We start from the raw sequence: 21,985 nt of genomic DNA, 5'->3' as shown, positions 1-21,985 counted from the left end.
GAAAGTTAAGTGATTCAGGTACACTCATGAAAAACGAAAAATTTCGTTTTATTACAAGAGCGTCGCGGAACCACTCGGAGGATAATATTAAACGATTTTAATTGAGCAGCTGAATAAGTATATTACAATTATGTAAGTAATATTTATAAAAATTATTTAGCACCATAGAGTTTTGTTTGAAGATTTTTCCTTTAGTTATAAACAAAAAGATTGATGGATCAATCTTGTCTTGTAAATGTGTTTATACGATAGAAATATATTAATAAAGTTGTATGTCGTACGGAAAAATTCGTTTTTTCGTACTCTCGTACCTATGCATATAAAATTTGACCAACATGTGTGTAAGAATCGGTATTTTCGGCGAATATTAAAATCAGTTTGTTTTAGATTATTTAATAGTACTACTATACCATATAATTAAAAATGTAAAAGAAAAATATTTAAAAGATCAATAGTGAGCATATAAATTAAAAACTCATCTTGTCAAAATTTGTTTTACTTGTACCTAATATTTTATTCAATTTGAAAATATGTTTATCCTTCCATGACTAAAAATCCACCAATGACATTTTGCATAAAAATTGCAATTTCCAATCGAATTTTCTTGAGAACTATTAATGTATAATTATATATATACATCGGAAGCTGGAACCTGTACAGTCACCACGAGAGCGCGCGGGTGAGCAAAGAGGCGGCGGACCACGGGGAGCGGAGGAATATAATGCGGCGGTGGCGAAGTTCCGGAGAACGTGCTTAATCTTAAGTTTTGGATTTACTGACTTTTCGGAGCGATAAGTGCTCGGAGGGTTGAAAGTGGCAGTTGCGTGTTGAAACTTATACGGCAAAGGTGCAGCGTGAGTGCGTGAACTCAAAGTAAACGACTGACATGCGGGTCGAGAGGTACCCACCCATTGAATGCAGGATGTGTCGTGCCAAGTGACGGTCGTCATCGCCGAGAACATTTTCGGGAGTAGGTGAAAAGAGTGTGCGATGCAACAAGGATTACATAGACGACGAGGGCGACACTCTCCGTAAAAAAGATATCATAGGTTGTACCGTCCTGTGCAACTATATATCCATCCACCCACCCACCCACACAAAGTCGCGCGCGCAAACGCCAGACACATATAGAGAGTTTGGGCTGGCGCCCGCACGCCCGTCCTCGTGTGTCTCTTCTCGACGTGGGTGTGGAGATATTGTACATCATCCGTTCCATATCCATCCACATTACTTATCCAACATTCGAGACTTTGCCCTACCTCGCGAGTGTACACACTATTACGTGGACAGTACCTACTCATCTCGCTGGAGGACACGGGGTCCGGGAAAGACGCCGAAGGTTGAGAGCCGCTGAGACCGCGGCAGAGTCACAGTCCGTGCCTCGGCAGTGATGGTATAGGAGATCCCTCACTCCCCCTCCCTCCTACTCTTCATCCGATAGCTCTATACCTAGGCGTAGGCCGCGAGAAGCATCGGAGCAGCTTCCGCTCTGGCCACGTACCTCTAAAAATAACGATCATACAACAAGTGTATATCGTAGTAAAGTGTACGGCTGACATTAGTTGGAGTTAAACGGTGACGCGCCGCGAGAGCGCGATGTCCGGGCTGCCGAGCCCTAGGCCCAGCCTCGTCAGCTCGCGACCCCCAGGCGGGGGAAGGAAAGCTTAGCACATCTCTCTGGTAATCGTCGGTGCAGTGGTGAAGTTCGCGCAGTTTCGCACAAGTACACACATTTAAAGTGCACATATAGGCGGCAGGAAGCCAGACTTCCGCCGGCCGGGGGCCCACAAGGCCCGTGGGTCACCTATACACCAAAGAATACTTATAACACTGCAGCAACAAAACGACATCAGCCTCAGCGAGTAAGTGGCACGCGCGTTTATTCCTATATACATATTTATAATACACTCATGCATGCGAATGATACGACGGGACAAAATACACCATACCTTTCCATATAGTAGGTAGATAGATGTTTGTACCCATCACGTAGTACGAGAGATATGGGTACGGGAGCGTAGCTCCGTCTCTCGTATATACTTATAGTAATGTAGTTTTTTTTTTTTGTTTTTTTTTTTTTTTATTGCGGCGCATTAATGGGATAATGTATATGTCGTGCATGGGTATACACGGGTACAACAATCAGCAGCACATTGTGCTCTCTCTCTCGACGGCGTCAGCAGAGAGCTCCTAAATAACACATTGTGCGTAAATATATGTATATATATACACAAGTTTCTGGGCAATAGTAAACTCTCGTAACATAAACAGATGGACGGTGAAAGGAGTAGTAAGTAGTAAGTGTGGTGTGTGCCAGGCAAGGCATATTGAATCGAGGGGTGGGGCGCCCAGCCGAGTGTGTATATATTTTGTACCTCTTCTACTCTCTCTCGCGTGTGTACAAATATGTATAGTGCCGTGAGATGAGGCCCCCATGCAGCTGCATCAGCCCGATTGATTAGATCTGTTGACTCTGATTGCAGACCGAGGAGAGTAGAAGGAAGAAAAAGAAGAGGCGCGGAGGAGGTGAGCTCCTTGCGTCGCGGCGAAAGGGGCGTGGATGCGAAGGAGCCGCTAAGCTCGCGCGCGAGAGCCACACGACTCGAAACGAGTTGCATTGCGGCCTGTGTAGCGGCGGCGGCTTCCTAATCGTCGTCGTCGTCGTCGTCGTCGTTCAATCTGGCATGTGAACCGGTCAAGCTGGACCCCTTTGGGATCTCAAAGCGGCCTTTACTCCGAGTGTCAACTTGAGAGGGCTGGGAAAAGTGCTCGTCTTCGAGTCGAGCCTGCGGAAAAAGCTTATAGCCAAGGTAGGGGGCGCTCGGATTCCTTTTTCATCCAGGTGGTGTAGTGGTTGTGTCGTAGGTTGTATAGGTAACATGCTTTTCCTGCTATTAGGGTGTACTTACTTGTATGTTATTATTTTATTTTATTTATATACCTATCTGTCCTTTTTCCACCTTGCCCTTCATCTCTTCTGCACGTTACGTATGTGTAAGTATATACTTACCTATCTCACCGTCGCTCTTCCTCTCTCGTCCCTTGCCCTCTTTCTCTATCTTCTGTCTCTCTTTCTCCTGAGGTGCTCCACTTTGCTCCTTATTTGCTCCTTTTGCCATTTACCTATACCTACTTATTCCCACCATGGAAATGCTACTCTCTGCACACATTCCGAATCTGTTTGTATTATTTTTTCATTTCCCTCCGTCTTTTACCGATCGCTGCATGTTACTTCCTCTTCCTTCTTATCTTGAATCATGATTTTATTTAAATGTCAGATTTCAATAATGAATGGTCTCACTCTGTTTTGGTGTAAAAATTAAGTTTTGGAATCAATAAAAAAAAAAAAAAAAAAGTATCGGGTAATTTGGGAAACTATTTTACCAAAGTAAAGATCGTTAGTTAGAGAAAACGTTACATTTCCGGCATTCTAGGACGATAGAGTGACTTTCGCGACGTAGGAGATTTTTTGCCGACGCTGTTTCGCGGTCTCGATGTCTTTTCCTTTTAAATATAATTAGGATGATGAATAATACCACTGGCGCAGTGTGCCATGCGTGTCTCCTTTGTACACCATATTAGTCGCACGTGTTCTAAATCCTAGCAATGTTTTTCGCTTCGTAAGAAGATAAAACACTCACTGAAATTTTCATTTAAGTTGAATTGATCAATTTTTTGTTTTCCAGGTATTGTCTAATGTAAGGAATAAAAAGAAACGTCATTGGCATGTCAAACAATCAGTTAGTTGATTCTTGTCTGTAAGTATTATTTGTTGTTTTTTTTCTTTGAGTATGCAACTTTTACTGGTCGATTTTATATCCATTATTTTTCATTAAAAACTACTCACCAATTTAACTCTCTTCTCATGCACATTTGACTTTTTTTTCATCCAAACTTGCCATGTATACTGTGCCTCGAAATTTCACTACTAATTACCAAACTATTTGATGCGCGTTGTTAATAAATTTCTAATCGAAATTTTTGGTGGATGACCACTGCCATGTAAAATTAACGCAATTTTTTGGGCAATCAAGTGTCATACTAACTGAGCTTGTTTCGCGGTGCTGGGCTTAATTTAACATTTAATAATGGTACTGCATTAAATCACATTGGAATTAGGCTGGTGAATCGGCGGATCGAGCAGAGGCAGGAGCACAACATAACTCGTACTGAAATCACTCAAAGGTGACTAACCTGCATTAATCATCAGTTCTTCATTGCTAGAGCATGCTTAACATTTTTCCATTTTCGAACTCTTTGCAAGCCTATCATACACACTGCATAATTAATAGTAATTGTAAACCCATTGATTTTTTAATTGCTATTTAAAATCAATATTAAAACACAGATATTTAAATAATTCATGAGAATTACTTATTCGTGTTGTTTTCATTAAAGGCGTGTTCTTCAAGAAAAGGGTCCAGAAATGCCTCAATACACGTAAGTACCGTTAAATTTTTTGTTTGTTAACAAATTAACAATTTTCGATTTTATTTTTATGGTTACCGTAAAAAGAAATAATTGTAATAATAAATGTTATTAATGATTTCAGGGGACAAGGCGAAAGCGATTACCATGGGAGCAATGGTCAAGCAGACACACATTCTTTACATTCCTCTCATTTGTCAGTTCAAGACGACCCTTTACTCATACGAACGCATAAGCAGCAAACATCTCAACAAGTACGTGTATTTGAAGTTTTTGGTATACTTTTCATATACTGTTCAATAGGCTGACAGTAAAAAAAAAAAAAAAATTATTCATTTGTTCTAACATTAATAAACAATGTATTTATAACATTACAGGTAACGACAGTGACGAAAGTCGTTCGAGAAGTTTCACACATGGAGCCTGATCCAGGAGCTGTGAATTACGTGTCAATGCCACTTATGTCACAGGATTATCAGCATCCAGACCCGCGCTATGCAGCAGACCCGTACATGGTCAACTTTGACCACTACGACCACTACATGGGCTATCCACCGCAGCCTGGATATCCGGGTCCGCACGGTATCTACATGCCTCGTCCACACTCTCCTTACAGTCCTCACAGTCCCTCTGAACGTAGTCGCGCTTCTCCGCCTCATGGTATGTCTCCCAGAGTTTTGTTTTTCTTTAAGTTGAATTTTACTTTTAAGTACTCCTCCATTATATTATTTTGGTTTTTTCATTATTTTTCATTAGTCCTGTTGTTTTGTGCCTTAAATTTTTTGGTTAATCAACTGGTTTTTTTTTTTTCCTGGGAGTTAATTATTTTTTCATGCTACCATATTTAACTTTGTTTTAATTTGCAATGGAATTCCTTCAGTCATGCATATCTACATGCCATCAATGCTATCACATTAGTGAAAATAGTCTCATGGGCAGTACACTTAAAAAACATACAATCATTTTAGATATCATATAGATTTCAAACTTTTCATCTTAATTGTCAAACGCTAGATTAAACTTGAATGTTTTGACATGTTAGTTGCTTGATTGGATAAATGCAAATTTTATGTTATGGCTAAACCTTGGTGTTTCTTACGGTAGAAAGTACGTAAAGTACATAACAAAAATATAGATATTTTTGATAGATTTTAGCTTGAAAATTTTTGTTAAATGCTATCTAGTTAAAGTAAAAGCCAGTGAAACGTAGCTGATTCAGCTTTGAAGCAGAAACATGAATAAGTGAGTGAGTTTTATAACAAATGGGTTTGATCGAAGCATTACAAATTCAGGATGAAAAATAGAACATAAAGTAGAAAGGTTGGACGGATTCCGTAAACGTAGATTTGTGTGCTGTTATGAGAGCTCGTTATGTCGGTGCAGCAGTTCGATAGGATGGAGACGCTTCGCCGATCAGGGGTACAATGGTACATTATTTTCCGCTAGGACGTACTGCATAATAATAGAGATCCATTGCGTAGAATGATGCATAAGAAAACGACGGCCTGCGCTCCAGTATAGCTTGCAGAGCATTCATAGCGCGCTTTAATTATCGGGCTTAATGCTTATTACTTTTACAGATCAAATTAGCAACTCGTGGAACATGGACGATGCGGGAGAGCCGTCTCAGCACCCACACGGTGAGTATATATCCCCTGCTCTCGCGCGCGCAGCTCTTATAATACTTGTAGCTTTCGCACTTGTCGTTGCTGTTGTCTTAGGCTTTATTGTTCTAGTTTTCTCTGTGCTTTTTTTTTCTTCATCCGTTTGATACCCTTCTTTGCTACATAATCATTCAAAGCATTTCTACTCTCGGGGGCCGTTTCACGTTACATTCGCAACACGATCAGCCATTCTTATCTCACAAACGTGACACCTAATATGTGTGGTTTGACCCATACCGCCAGTGTAAAAAAATAAAACTGATAAGTATGAGCTGTTGCTACATGTGGCGTGAAAGAGCGCCAATCGACTTGTCGCCAAAGACTTAGAGAGGAGGACAACTTCAGCTGAGCTTTCGTATCACGATGTGGGTTTGTGTTGTGACAGATGATGGCAAAGTGGCGTACGGCTTCGTGTCGCCGTCTCCATACGGGCCAGTGGGCTACGGGCCATCCGTGGGTGGCGTCGGTGGAGTTGGAGCACTTGGGGTGGCTGGTGGCGAGGTTCCAGGCTACGAGGACGGCGTCGTCGCCCACATGGCTGCTCTTGGGGGCGTCGGTGGCCCCGGCGGGCCACTCTACGAGGACGAAGTGCAGCAGCTGCAACAGCGCCTCCAAGCGCGTCACGGCCTCGTCCCGGGCATGGTCAGTCCACTCGACGATGAACACAAGTCGATGCGCTGGCGCGACCCCAATCTATCCGAGGTGATCGGCTTTCTCAGCAACCCCAGCAACGTCATCAAGGCGAACGCCGCGGCCTACCTGCAGCACCTCTGCTACATGGACGATCCAAATAAGCAGAAGACGCGCAGTCTTGGTGGCATTCCGCCCCTCGTCCAGCTACTTGACTCTGAAAGCCCAGACGTGTACCGAAACGCCTGCGGCGCTCTGCGCAATCTCTCCTACGGTCGCCAGAACGACGAGAACAAGCGCGCCATCAAGAATGCCGGGGGTGTGCCTGCCCTTATTAACTTATTGCGCAGGACCTCGGATGCGGACGTCAAGGAGCTGGTTACTGGCGTCCTTTGGAATCTCTCCTCTTGCGAGGTTGGTGCTGATAATCCATTCCGCTTGTGCATGATACTGATTTTTTCATTGTTATGTTTGTTTACGTAACAACACATTCGCTTGTTATCTGCCGTAGGATCTCAAAAAGTCCATCATCGACGATGGCGTAACGATGGTGGTAAACAACATAATAATACCGCACAGCGGGTGGGAGCCGAGCTCGGCAAGTGGCGAGACTTGCTGGTCGACAGTTTTTCGCAATGCCTCGGGTGTCTTGCGGAACGTCTCGAGTGCTGGCGAGTACGCGCGAAAGAAACTGCGCGAGTGCGAAGGCCTCGTGGATGCCCTGCTGTACGTTGTGCGCTCGGCCATTGAGAAATCCAATATTGGCAATAAAATCGTCGAAAACTGCGTTTGCATACTAAGGAATCTCAGCTATCGTTGCCAGGAAGTCGAGGATCCCAACTACGATCGACACCCTATTCAATCTGGCGTTCAGAACAGGGTGGCAGCGCCAACTAAAGGTGAGTCTCTATTTCCATCTTTTTTTTCAATCGATCCTCATAGCAGATATATCTTCCGAGGTGCATATATGTCTAATTTCTTCAGTCGTTTCCTCGTTGTCCCCTTGCATTATCTTTTTACACATCTTTTAAAAACTTTTTGTAGACATCACACTTATTTCAGTTAGTTTACATAAAGTACTACGAAATTTAGAATGAGTCGGATCTTTGTAACTTCAATTAGATAGATACTTTTTGACAACCTTTTGTAAATTAGACAATAGCTTTTGAACGTGCAATTAAACGATGTTAGTATAGATTAAATTCTGTTTCAATTTTTTTTAGCATACAGTCTATGTCAAGGTAAGACATTACACGCACTTAAGAAAATGAATTCCATTCAACAAAGCATGAATTTTCTTGCTCCCTTTCATTTGTATTTATATTGATAGATATTACTTTTAATTAGATACGGCTTATTGTATACTTGTGGTACTTTTACTTTTATTCATAGTACTAGAAAGTAAAAATTGTTTTAGTAATTTTTAAACAGTTTGCTCACAATGTACTTTTAAAATGTTAGATATTGCATGTACCCTACATGACTATCTCAAAACTAAAATCGCAGTAAACCATGTACATACTATTTTTACTATTACTTGAGTCTGTGAATAAAATTGCTTCAAACTAGCGAGGTAATTCATTTAAATTTGAGAAATAATTTAAAGTTTGAGCTGCTTTAATAAAATTCGTCCATGTTCTGTTAAATAAAGGATTTTATCTGTAATTCATGTATTATTACATGTAGAAATATGTTACTTCATAAATTATTCCCTCTTTTAATTGATTCGCTAGTGAATACGTTTTTCAAACAACTCGCTAGAAATGTTATTACGCAATTTTTTATTTCCCATTGTCGAAGATCCATTGACTTAAGAAACATTTTTACAAATGACAGTCCTGAATGGTTTTACCCTAGGCGAAAATTTGGGATGCTTCGGCGGCAGTAAAAAGAAGAAAGATGGCCAATCTGTACAAAAGGAAACCGGAAGTATGACCAGGACAACGAGTCCTCGAACAGAACCTGTCAAGGGAATGGAATTATTGTGGCAGCCAGAGGTCGTTCAATTGTACTTAAGCCTTTTGCACAACTGCTCGAACCCAGAAACCCTCGAAGCTGCAGCAGGAGCCTTGCAAAATCTAGCGGCCTGCTACTGGCAGCCGAGCATTGAAATTCGAGCTGCCGTGAGAAAAGAAAAGGGACTTCCCATCTTAGTCGAACTTTTGAGAATGGAGGTCAGTTCAAAGTAACCAATTTGTGCATTCAATTTCATGCATCACAAATATAATAATGATCTTTCAACTTACAGGTGGATAGAGTCGTGTGTGCAGTAGCTACAGCTCTTCGAAATTTAGCCATAGACCAGCGCAACAAGGAACTCATAGGAAAATATGCGATGAGAGATCTGATTCAAAAGTTGCCGTCGGGTAATAATCAGCACGATCAAGGAACGAGTGACGACACGATCGCAGCTGTTCTAGCAACTTTGAATGAGGTGATCAAGAAAAATGCCGAATTTTCGCGTTCCCTTCTGGACGCCGGTGGTGTTGAGAGGCTCATGAACATTACCAGACAGCGTCAGAAGTACACACCGAGGGTCCTTAAATTTGCTGGTAATTATCCATCAAACTAGATCCTCTTGTGAGCAAATGTAACGGATAAACGTTCAATACTCTGCTTTTTTAGGTCAAGTCTTATTCACAATGTGGCAGCACCAAGAGTTGCGAGACGTTTATAAAAAGCATGGCTGGAAAGAACAAGATTTTGTAACTAAAACAGTGGCAGCTAGGAACTCTGGCCCCAATTCACCAAATAATGCAAACAGGTATTTTTCCCTCTGTGATTCGTTATTTTATACAATAGTGATTTAACGAGTTAAATTCAGCCATGATCATTTATCTTTAAAAAAAATAGCTTTACTTAGTTTTCTTACGTTTATTTCTTTTTATTTTCCTTGGGACTCTACTTTCTTCTTTGGTTGGTTTGTTTTTTTTATTAATACTCGGTTGTACAAACTTTGCTTACGGCTATTACTTGTACGATAATTCGTAGAGTCCCGTTACAATATCGGACAATTCGATGCTATGTTCAAAGTAGTTATGATTGCAGCACACTAAACCGGCCAATGGCGAGTCAAGGTAGTACGCGATACGAGGACAGGACGATTCAAAGAGGCGGCACTCTCAACTCTAACAACGTCGGACGAGCCAACATATATCAATCGGTAAGTCAATGAACAAATTTAAGGAGAAACAAGCAAATAACGGAATGATATGACATGACGACATTTTTCATGAATAATGGCTCTGTCGATTGCTTTTTATTTAGTAAAAGAAAAGAAAAAAAAATCTCGAAAAGCTCAAGATCTCTTGTGAACTGGATTTACATTAACTCGCCTAACCATAAAGTTTTAACTGTTAAACGTACACGCATCATTGATATAACAATTATGGCACATTATACTGATTTTCTTTCAATGCTTATATACATTTACGCATTATATACGTCAATTTGTAAGACAGAAGCAAAACTCTTACGAATTAACGAGACAACTATAGAAATTAATTTGAAATAGTTTGATAAAAAAGTATATAAATCCGAAAAAAAATTTACATATATTTCTCGCGTTTGGTTCCATGAAAATAGAAAAGCTACGTTAGCTCGACCTTCAGTCTGTGAATTAAAAAACGTGCGCGTCCAATTAACTAACGAGCATACTTAATGCCACGAAAATGTGTCCCATTTGCAGTGATTTGTTATACATTGGTACAAACCAACACGGATATATTCGTTGCACCAATTGCTTTGAAAATTTTGTGAAAAAGAGTTGTTAACGTGTGGGAGTATTACTTCTCGATCACATTCCGGGATACTCAGCTTTGTACACAAAAAAGTAATACTACTAGTAATTTTCGTGTCGTTGGTATTGATACGCGTGTAAATTCATTACGATAGTATGGTACAAACCGACATAAACCAGTTGTAATGACTAATTGTGTTCGACAGCAAAACGAGGAGATCGCTATGTCGGATATGCCGTATCCAAAACAAGGAAGTCACGCAGTACCTGCTGGGGGCGTATGCGTGTTTCCTACAAATCCAGTAAGTCATTAGACTGTAAAAAAAAAAAAAAAAAAAAAAAAAAAAATGTGGAGCCCCGGTAGTTGAATTAAATTCACGTGAAATGAACAATGATTAATCATGCGCATAATTTCGAACCTTTTTGTTACATACAAGAAAAAAAAATTTAACTTCTGAATATCTACAATAATACAGTATTATTTACACTGTTTTTGAAACTTTACAGAATTTTTATAACACGATTTTTAGTTTTATGTAATACTATTATTCGTTTTTTAAGACCTTGACCTTGACATTGTTGAATAACTCACTTTTTTCATTTGTACTGCGAAAGTATAGATTTCTACACCATGAATTGTAATACTCAGTTGTACGTATGCATACACAAAATATCAAGGTGAGTTTAAACATATGAATATTGATATATCATGCATGGCATGAAAAAGTGTCATAGATACATTACTTTGATAATTTTACATAATGAAATTTCATGCACAGTAAACGAAAAGAAAAAAAAAAACAATAAAACAAATGGATCACACGACATACTAGAACTAATGTAACATGAACAGTGTATAAACTAAGTCAATTAAAGTATTCTCCTGTAACTTTATTATGTTTACTTTACTTTGAGCTTGAGATAAAAAATTTATCTAAATTTGTACAGCCAAGTTTTTTTTATGTTATTTTCACAACTGTTATTCTTCTAATGCTGAAGCACTAAAGACAAAACTAACATTACTTTGTAAATAAAACGAATTGATCTTTAAAGATTCCAAATTTTCAAGAAGCATTGCTCACAATTTTCTATTAAACAATATCATCAATCACGTGATATTACGTATCATTACGTAGAACATACGTATGTTACGATTTAAAATTTGCGACACAGTCTTGCATGTTGGCTATTTTTCAAAAAGCTCTCATTATCAAAATGAATACGTGTAATGGTCAAAATTATTAATTTCAAAGGGCTTTTGCTCTGTCACACTGTAGTGGAATGGCAATTACAAAATGGCTACGAACAAAAAAATTACTCTTGAAATTTTTGTAACTTACAAAAGTACATTCCCGTGAGTAGTGAAGATAAAATGATCTCGTAATTAATGATTTTTATAAAATTCACATAGAATAATAGTATTGATAATCTTTCATAAATATTTGACTACGACACGTGAATGTGATGTATCATAAATAGCCATGTTAAGTAACGTTCAGTTCATGTTTTAATGATAATTTGACAAAAAGCAAGCCCGAAGTTTGTACTCATTGAACGCATTATATAAGGTATGTTCCTTGTAAACATATAACTTCAGTAATGATAAACGAAAAAAAAGGTGTAGGTGTAATGCGAAAATTCATTTAGGAAATATAATTTATGACACTTTGAGTATATGATTTCATTGTACATTCACAAAGGATCTAGTGTTGAGTAAATAAAGATAAAATTATTATCCAATATACAAACGTTTTGTTACTCTAAAAAATTTCACTATGCTTATTTTCTACTTTGATGATCATTATTATTTTAATTTTTTTACACGATATCAGGCGACAAAAATTGCTTTGTATGCTTGTGTGTGATGGGATTGAGCGCAAATATATTATGGTCAGGCGAGTTGAGCTACTATACTAACAATATTCAAAGAGCCGAAAAAAAATGCCCTAGACCCACCCCCGCTATCTCGACAGTAAAAAAAAAAAAAGTCAACAAGTTAATCTTCGTACACATACCTAGTAAGAAAAAAGTCGTCGACGTAGAGCACAAAAAAGAGATTTGCTTGACACTTGAAAGAAAAATAAAAAAAAAAACGAGTGAGAAGAGTAAAAAAAAAAAAAATGAAAAAAATGAAAAAAATGAAAAAGAAAAAGAAAGAAAAGTTGTTGACTAGTGTGTATATGTGTGTGTTGCAGCAGCCGAAACCCGGTGAGCCGCTCTACGCGCAAGTTAACTTGATGGAGAAGAAAAAGAAGCGTCAGTTCGAGCTGGGGGTGGGCCAGGGCGCGGGTCAGGGTGCCGGTGGCGCGGCCCCGGGCGTCGGGCAGGCCGCTGGTGCCCAGTGGCTCGGCGATGGCCAAGCCGGCCAGGAGCCTACAGCAGCTTCGACTCTCAGTGTCCCTCCAAGTTCGACGGCCGTCTCCGCCGGCGACTCATGGGTCTAACGTGGGGCTGGTTAAAAGAGTGTCGTACGAAATCGAGAGCCCCCGTTCGTGTTACTCGAATAGCGCGTGCGAACCAATCGACTGAACGCTTCGGTCTTAGCTCGCCATCTACTGTTTTGCCCCATCTTCATTGATTCTTTTTTCCACCTCGTTTGTAATATCCTTCGAATGTTTTTTTTTTTTTTTTTTTTTTTTTCTCTCCACAGGCATTTTTTTTTTCCTCGTCATTGAACTTACATCCAAAGGAGATTAGATAGCTTTTGAGTGATGGGTGAGATGGAAATTCGGGAATTTTTTCAATTACTTTGTAAATTTAATTTTAAAAAGTGGTGGAACTTTCATGTGCTGTTAATACCAGTGTACCATGTGTATCGATACACTAATATATTGTAAAAGTTATTGGGTTACAAGAAATTTATAGTTAGCGAGTGGAGAGACACAGGAAAATTCAATTACTTTTCAATACCAAAGTAGTTGAGATGAAAATCCACAAAAAAAGTGCAGCGAAACTTCGAATGGCAAATACCATTCGTGTAGCTACGGTATATGTCGAAGGATACGATTAAAAAGAAAAAGAATCATTTTGAAATGCAAATACAAAGATTTATTATGCGCACGAACATTATAATATTAGATGGATTATCGCGTTGAGATTGATGCATCTCTTTTGCAAAAGAAAATTAGAATATTTATATATAATATACATGAATACGAACTCGTAGCAAGTAAGTGGTTGCGATATGCGAACGAGTGACTCATACAGCATCAACATTATCATCATCATTATTATTATTATTATTATTATTTAGAATAATTATTGCTAGTTTTTTATTTTTCATTATTGATGTGTTATGCGACGACGTGAATGAAATTTCGAGGCTGTGGGTGTGGTAGATGATAAGTTCGCAAGGACCCTAATCATGATGACAGTAAACGTGTGATTTCTTAATGTTTTGCTATATTTTGTACACTACGCATCATCGATTGATCCATTTTTCGTACGATTAAACAGAAACTTTTGAATACATTTTTTAAAATTTTTTTTAATTTTTTTTTTATGAATATTGTGACGGTCTCCAAAGCATCGCGGAATCACGTTACGTTTAGACAAAGTTGTTTAAATGGGGCACATTTTTTACGATTTGCCTTTTATCATTAGCTCTTAATATAAATCGTAATACAATGTTATGCATTAAAATGTGTATATCGAAGTGACTGATAAACTTTAATGATTAAAAAAAAAACGAATAGTAATATTAAGTATTTAACATTATCGGGTCGATCACACATATTTGTATATTTATTATACAAGTCGATGGAAATCCGATATTCATAAATTTTATTATATCTTGTTCTGTTTTTCTCACATGATTAATAAATAGTTGATGATTATTTATTAATTAATCTATTATTAATTAATAGATTATTATTTATATCAACTCGAGAAGAAAAGAGATGCATCGAAAGTGCATAATTGTAGCTATATACATACACACATATACATATATATATATTTATATCACATAGCTGCATTTACCGTTCAATGCAGTGCCGTCGAAATTATTTTTAACTTTGAAAATTTTTTATTTTCATTGTACAATTATATAGTATTGAGCGGAAAAATTTTGTTGAAAAAGATAAACTTATGTAAATCTTAGAAAATTCGTAAATTCTTGAAAATTATTATTGTATTATTATAAATATTTTTAAGTTGATTGTTGATATTATATGTTCAAACTCGAGTTTATCGATGTGACAAAAGCGTCAGACGCCAATGTCACTTAAAAGTTTTACACCAGATTTTTTACTCAGGACGACACAGTGTCGAGTTTTTTGGCGGGAAAATTCACAAATGTAAGGTCACAACTATATTAAAGTACGGCATAATTGTGTAAGATTACCGAAAGTGTATTGTGTAAATGCATCGATTTTTTTTTAAAGATCAAAGTTCGACGTTGTCACGACCTAATTTTCAATAAAATTTTTACTGCATTTGAAACAGGAAATAATAATAATAAAAAAAAACCAACATTTTTTACTTCATGTGATAATCTCTAACAGTTTATTTATAATTATACTTTTTATTGAATCTATGATTGTATAAAGTAATTTATAAAATGTTTACGTGACTGATAAAAATCACAAATCGAGTAACAAAAATTCCATAACGTCAGTATATGAAAATAATCAGACCAGGTAATGACTGATATACTTAGGTATCATCACCGATTTTTATAAAAGCTTCTCATCCTTTTGTAATTTCTAAACTAAGTTCGTAATTTTCTACCAAAAGACTGCTTGACCTTATATATAATATACAACCGTAGACTACAGCATAAAAGATACATAAGTTGAGTATTAGAATAAAAAAAAAAATCAAGTACTGCGAATGTCAGAAAAGTGTAATTAAGCCGATGGAACATGAAGAAAAATAAAACTCTGAGAATTAATAACAGATAATTAAAAAATCTCTTGTGTTGTTAATAAATATATGTCATGTGTTTTATCAAAACAAAAAAAAATCCCCATCTGTGTAATTGAATGTACGAAAAACACTTGTCAAAATCCATCATCCTCATTATCATAATCGCCCTTATTTTCTACTTTACTTTCATTTTCATATTTCCATCACGTCTATTTGGTATACAATAAATTACAAAAAATGTTTATAACATTTTATGTATTGACAAACATACAGATACTATACATGTATACTATGTACCATTATTCTCACGATTAGTAAAGTAACGTCAAATCTACGATGGTAAGTATGAATGTATTCTAGTAGGAGGCATTGACAAAATATAAAACCCAAACCACCACATCGAGTCACTTTGCGTTCACGTAAATTTTGCACGAAAACGAAAAAAAAAGTACATTTTACATGTTACTTAAACACAAAAAAGAAATTTTGCATTTACTTCATACCATTGTACGTGCATGGACGAGCGCATACACGAACTTTTATTTGACATTCAGGTATAAGATGGTAGTGCGATATTTGACGCAATAGTCACTCGACAAAAACACTGCACATTACGTCGTAAAATCGAGATGGAAAATGAATGGAGAAGGAGGAGAGCAGGTGCGAACACAATTAACCAAATTCGAGGGAGAAAAAGGGAGAATTGGGTCGCCGTGCTGTGCAGTACATTGTCAATTTGCGCCTGCGGAATCAATCAACGACTCTGGTACATACGTGTGCGCGTCCTTTCCAACCCAGCGAAAATTGCACACACGATACGAGGGAAGTAACAGTACGGTGCAAATCAAATCGACGCTGGGACAATGAAACATTGCCCTGAAATTGCCATTTTCTTATTTTCCGCGCACATTTGCGACCACCTCCCCACCCCGTTAAAGAGACAACCCGATGTCGACGAAACAATCGCTGTGAAAAATAAAAAATCTCCCAGATCGGCGTTAAGACGCGAGGAAGCGTAAAATTGGCACACGCGCGACTGAGCACCGGCCATCTGCGCACCGGGAGATAAGAGAGTATAAGACGACAAGGGGCTCGAGAAGGACCACGAGCTCGTGCAGTCCAACTCCGTCCCCCGCGGCATGACGCCGGAGCCCGAGAGCGCGCGCACCACCAAGTCGGCCGAGCAGCTTAGGTCCGAGGTGCGCCGCTGCCTCGGCCGTGCCAAGGGCCTGCCGCTACTCTGGCGGCTACGGGCCCTCGCGCTCTTCGGCCTCGCTTACCTCAAACTGGGTCGCCGGAAGCCCCCGAAATCCCTACTCGCCGGTGTTCTCCTCGTCACCGCCGCCCTCGCCGTCTCACCCGCGGCCTGGAACCGGCTGCGCTTCGACCGCGTGAGTTACACATGCACATATACTTAATTCCTTGCTTTTTTTTTTTCTAATGGATTTTATTTCCAAAGTGCCTGATCGAGCAGCCCAGTATGGCTCGCCAGCTCTTCCGGCCGGCCGAGGACTGCTCCGTCTGCGAGGGAGTGCGCCGCATCGAGAAGCTGTCCAGCGTCGATCCCTGGCTGTTCGAGGAACGGTGCGTATACATCACATGATGGGTATCGTCGGCGATAACGGGCCGATTTTGTGTGATACAGGTACGCGTACTCGGGGAGGCCCGTCGTGGTGAGGGACGCCACGGCCAACTGGACGGCCGCGGGTGCGTTCTCCTTCGCCTTCCTTAGGGAGCTGTACCGGGGGGGCCGGGCCGCCGAGTGCCAGTTCTTCCCGTACAGGACGGGCTTCCGGAGTTTGGAGGACTTTTTCAACATGAGCGCGAGCAGGGCGCTCCTGCGGACAGGTAGCGAGCCCTGGTACGTCGGATGGTTAGTTGGCGCCTTTTTTCTGCTTGTTTGTTTTTTAATCGTTGTGGTGTCTTTGGAAATCACCGTTTGGCTTTTGCTTCGAGGAGTAACTGCGACGAGGCGATCGGCGACGTTTTGCGGCGGCACTACGACCGGCCGTACTTTCTGCCGGCGACCGCGGAGACCGAGAAGACCGACTGGATATTCATGGGCAGTCCGGGTTACGGTGCGCCGATGCACGTGGGTATAATAATTTTAAATACGCTTTTGATGAGCTTGAGTGTGATTATTATGGTACGCGTGTGTGTGCAGGTAGACGACGTCGAGTACCCGTCGTGGCAGGCCCAAATACGGGGACGCAAAAAGTGGATCCTGGAGCCGCCTCGGGAGTGCCACTACAGCTGCGATCGGTTGGAAGTTGTCGTGGAACCTGGTGAGATCAGTGAGTGTTTTCGTTCATACGCAAAGATAAACATCATTATTTGTTGTACAATACGTATACTCACGCGCGAATCGTTGACGCCAGTTGTTTTAGACACCAACAAGTGGTATCACCAAACCCTCATCGTTTCCGAGGATGTGAGCATCACCATTGGCGCCGAGTACGACTGATCCAACGTTGTAAATATCATGTGCTACATTTATATACATATTATATTGTTGTTGTTGTTGTTGTTGTTGTTGTTCTCGTGTGGATCAATGTCACATACATGTATATTTCCCGTTGAAAAATTAAATGTTCCGATGATGTGCAATGTAAAATAAAAACTGATCGCAAGTGAATGATGACTAATTAAATAATGATACAGTAACTATATATAAATCGTATCGGTTCAAAGTGTCGAATAATATATCGATGAACTTTTCAAAAAAGTATCAGACAGGCCCAGCGGGTAGTCTCCGTGTCATCGAGACTATGCGCGCGTCTCAAAGAAATAAAAAAGACAGAGGAGAAAAAAGAGGGAAGAGCTTCGAGGGCGAGATGTTGTTGAACCCATTTGCGTGTGCGTAGGTTGGGGTATAATGAAAAATATGGTCATCGAGGAACAGCAGCCGTACATATATAGGTAAGTGTAAGCGGTTGGCCAGATGGCACGAGTCACGCTGCATGCAGCAGCCAGGCAAACGTGCGTGCACATGTATATACATACATATGCACCTGGCGGCAGGTGAGAGGTGGCGGTATACATATTATATATAACCATTGTATTAGTCCGTATGGGGGCCACTGACGTCTCATCGCACACGTCGCGCGCGTTTTTACCCCCTCGATTCTTCGTTCCTTCATGCCCTTCCCGTACAGTTACGTTGCAAGTCTCTTTTACAATCTACCCTCTCTCTCAATCTCTCTCTGTGTGTGCTTATAATATGTACTCGCATCAGCTGGGCCAGACGATCATTTTTTTTTTTTCCTTCCTTCCTTCCTTCCTGGAGCACCATTGTGTCGTCGTTTCTTAAGTATATTAAGCATCTCAAATGAAATTTGTCGTAATCCTCGCTTCGTTTTGTGCTTTTCCCTTCTCACAGACATTTATTTATGTATTTCCTTTCATACAATAATCATCATTACATAGCGATTGTACGTGGTAAAGTCTTAATTTTTAATCTTTGGAAACGCGAAGTTTTTTTTTTTTTTTTTTATTTTATTGCAGGGAAAAACAACGCCAGAACTTCAAATAAGTGATATCTCAGACGAGCGAAAAAGTCTTTTTGCCAGAGTGGATGTGTATTTATATAGTCAGAGAAATATGTATGAGCATTTACACTTACGTATAGGTACAGCATTGGCATTTAAACGTGCATCAGCGTAGTGCAAATGTTAAAAATTTGTATATGTGTGTGTTGTGCGGCTGGAGTAGGGGAAGAAGAAACAGTAGCTTTGGTGGGGTAGCGATGTCAGAGCTGGAGGGGTAGTAGGGCACAGACGCACAAGGGAGGAGGGGGGGGGCGAGAGCCATATCGGTCGGTGTTATCGATTTTTCGAGGCGTTCACTTTTCGCGCATATTTCTCTATATACCTGTACACACGCATCTTACGGAGCTACATAAAGGCAAAGTCAAGCAACACATTTAAGTACATTGTATATTTATATATATACATACATAATACCCACTTACACAGACACGCGTGCTTGGCCATACAAGGGGTGATGATAAGCTGGCCTTTTAAATAACAAACGCACACTGCGCCCCCCTTACTTTAAGTATACACGCATTTACACGTAAGTGACAACGCAGAGCACCAATGTGCATTTGTAAATGGGTATTCGATTTTTTTTTTTTTCTATTGATTTGTACCTCGTTTTCATCACCCAATCGCTTACATGCGTGTAGATCGGTAGAATATCTCTCTTCGTACATACCTTTTTTTCAGTTGAAATTAAATTAACATAAAATCCTGTACGTTAGTTGTAAATTATCTCATATTGCGGTTGGCATACCGTTATTGCGGCATAAAACAGCCAAAAGTGAAAAGCGTTAAAGGTACATTTATTTGTCATGTATTGCAGGAGGGGGGGGCGGCGGGAAAGTCGCAAGTATGGTGCAGCTTGAAAAAATAATCGTAAAAGCTCATTGACCAAGAGATCGCAGCTGCAAGTTGTACGTGGTTAAACAGCTTCGGAGATGTTAAATAGTACGAGGTTAAACACCCGTAGACGTAGACGGTAGGGCCAGCTGCTGCTCAAACAATATTACTTACCTTATACTTGTAAGTCTCCTTCCGTAATATGGAATACAATGTAATGTGTAACACAATGTGTGTATACATTATAATATGTACATGTATAATATACCTATATATGTATAAACGAGGGTGAAGTAAACTTAAAAGGTATACCTTCGAGTGTGTGTGTGCGTTCGTGTGTTCCTTTCCCCCTCGTCGTCGTCGTCGTCAGCAGCAAGCCCCTCTATCTACCTATATATACTCTCTACAGAACACCCCAGCCAGCCGCAGCCAAGTTTTGCATCAGCGAAGTCGGTATGTGCATATATAGGTATAAAAAACCCGCAAGGGTGGTAGGTATCGAGTCCGTTAGAGATCCCTCGAGTCAGAGATCGCCGCCCCTCGAAGTTCCGTCTGCCCTCCCTCTTTCCGTCCCGCTGTTTGTCTTACGCAAGCGCCGCCCGTGTGTGTGTGTGTCCCTCGTTTGTGCGCGCGCGCGCGTCGCTTCCAACCCCCCCCCCCCAGTCCCGATGTATGTGTATTAAAACACCACCACGGTAACTCTCCAACTTCAACAGGGCCGAACAGCCCGAAACCTAGTGCCCCGTCCCTACAGGTACATGCGATTGCACAGTGCAGGAACCGACTCTCGCGGATCTCTGGAAAATTCACTTGTACATACTTCGGTTGATATGTCGTTCGGCCTCTACGCTTCGTTATTGATTGGTTATGTTATACTCCCCCCTCTCCCGAGTTTCGGTATAGAGCCGCGTTCGAACAGCGATCCAGCCACCCCGAAGTTGATGCTTTTGCGATGAAGATGGAAGGTGATCGTTTGGCGAATTTTTCGCGGTAATAGCTGCAGTTGCAAGTGAAGTATGGGATCGGATCTATATATGTGTGTGTGTGTATTGATTTAGTAAATCGGGCGCTCATGATATGTACACAAACGAAATCGGTCGGTCTGCTCGACTCGCGGTAGGTACGTGAGTGTACAATCTGATTCAAAACTTTTGACGAAACAAAAACAAAAAATAAATAAATAAATAAGAAAAGTTTATACATATTGAGTTTTAGGCAGGCTATACGCTCCGTCCCTGAGAGCAGACAACGCCAAAGAGGGAGAAAGCAAAGAAAAAAAAAAAAAAAAACAAGCCCATGCCCACCGAGCAGGGGAGCTTCGCAGTTTGCGATCGTCACCGTGGTCGTGCAGTATTCATTTACACCAACGAACCCACTTTTCTCGCCAAAAATTGTAACATGCCTATGGACGTCGTGCTCGAGAATCAGCCCAGCTCTTCAGTTTCCTGGCGCCGCTCGCAGCCTCCGCAAACATACCCATAAGAACCACCGCTTCAAAAGTCCAAATCCGCTAGTTACGCTCCTACGTACGTGTGTAACGTACCCCCGCGAGCACAGCACCCCCCCACCAAGCTGCCACTGCAGAGGAAGGGGCCATCGTATAACACCCCTATTGATTTTCGTATCGACGCGCGCCTCGCGCGCTCTCCCCCTTGCCCCTCCGTCAAACTCGGTGGGGTGTGCTTCTGCTACGCTGCTGCCCTAAGCGATACTACACTGTTACTACTGCCATACACTACCCGGTGGCTCTCGCGCTCTGCACGGCCAACCCCGAGGGATGAAGAGCTTTTGGCCTTCAGGCTCCTCGTCGAGTTCGATCGCGCTTCACGAAATCCCCGCCGTTGTCCGGTGCTCGCGGCCGATGACGATGACTCCTCGTGTAGTCTCCTTTCGGCTCTCGTTGTTGACGCACTCGCTATCGACTCTACGCAACGTTGCCGTGAACAGTTACAATATACATATATAGTGCGCGCTTTTATTCCAATCGGCCAGGACCCGTATACTAGTAAAGTGCAGGAGGGTTGTTTCGTTGTCAGTGGTGACTCGTGATCAACAATAACTCGACGCACGCAGCATTCGCGTCTCGAGGTAAAATAAAATAAAAAATAATAAAACAGTGCGTGTGTGACATAATAAATGTATGGGTGCACATAATAGACACCTGTAAGTGTTTAGCGACTATATATTATAAGTGAGTTTCGAGGAAAAAGGAAAAAAAGTGACAGGGCCGAGGGAGGATATACATGTGAAATAATAATTGAAAGAGGCAAAAAAAA

The 21,985-nt window shown here is 40.6% G+C and overlaps 1 protein-coding gene across 2 annotated transcripts; it reads left to right on the top strand.

Moving 5' to 3' along the window:
• The first annotated feature begins 739 nt into the window (after positions 1-739).
• On the top strand, positions 740-17,955 carry p120ctn (adherens junction protein p120). 2 transcript variants are annotated; one of them, XM_089590522.1, is made up of 20 exons: positions 740-1,862; positions 2,484-2,810; positions 3,687-3,758; positions 4,120-4,185; positions 4,399-4,440; positions 4,553-4,682; positions 4,806-5,088; positions 6,009-6,068; positions 6,478-7,136; positions 7,234-7,621; positions 8,580-8,896; positions 8,971-9,274; positions 9,348-9,486; positions 9,759-9,885; positions 10,668-10,763; positions 16,790-16,914; positions 16,976-17,203; positions 17,287-17,422; positions 17,495-17,624; positions 17,709-17,955. In XM_089590522.1, the coding sequence occupies exons 3-20, from the start codon at positions 3,727-3,729 to the stop codon at positions 17,792-17,794; spliced, it is 3,348 nt and encodes a 1,115-aa protein (XP_089446648.1). In that variant the 5' UTR covers positions 740-1,862; positions 2,484-2,810; positions 3,687-3,726; the 3' UTR covers positions 17,795-17,955. The 2 variants fall into 2 exon arrangements, with proteins under 2 accessions (XP_089446648.1, XP_089446650.1); XM_089590524.1 differs by lacking the exons at positions 4,120-4,185; positions 16,790-16,914; positions 16,976-17,203; ... (1 more) ...; positions 17,495-17,624; positions 17,709-17,955 and adding an exon at positions 12,657-13,068.
• The last annotated feature ends 4,030 nt before the right edge of the window (positions 17,956-21,985 follow it).

The sequence above is a fragment of the Copidosoma floridanum genome, unplaced genomic scaffold (genome assembly GCF_036245765.1).
Source record: "Copidosoma floridanum isolate Cflo_tuat_1 unplaced genomic scaffold, Cflo_Japanese_pri ptg000012l, whole genome shotgun sequence".
NCBI classification, from domain to species: Eukaryota; Metazoa; Arthropoda; class Insecta; order Hymenoptera; family Encyrtidae; genus Copidosoma; species Copidosoma floridanum.
This window is presented reverse-complemented; position numbering and strand designations above follow the sequence as displayed.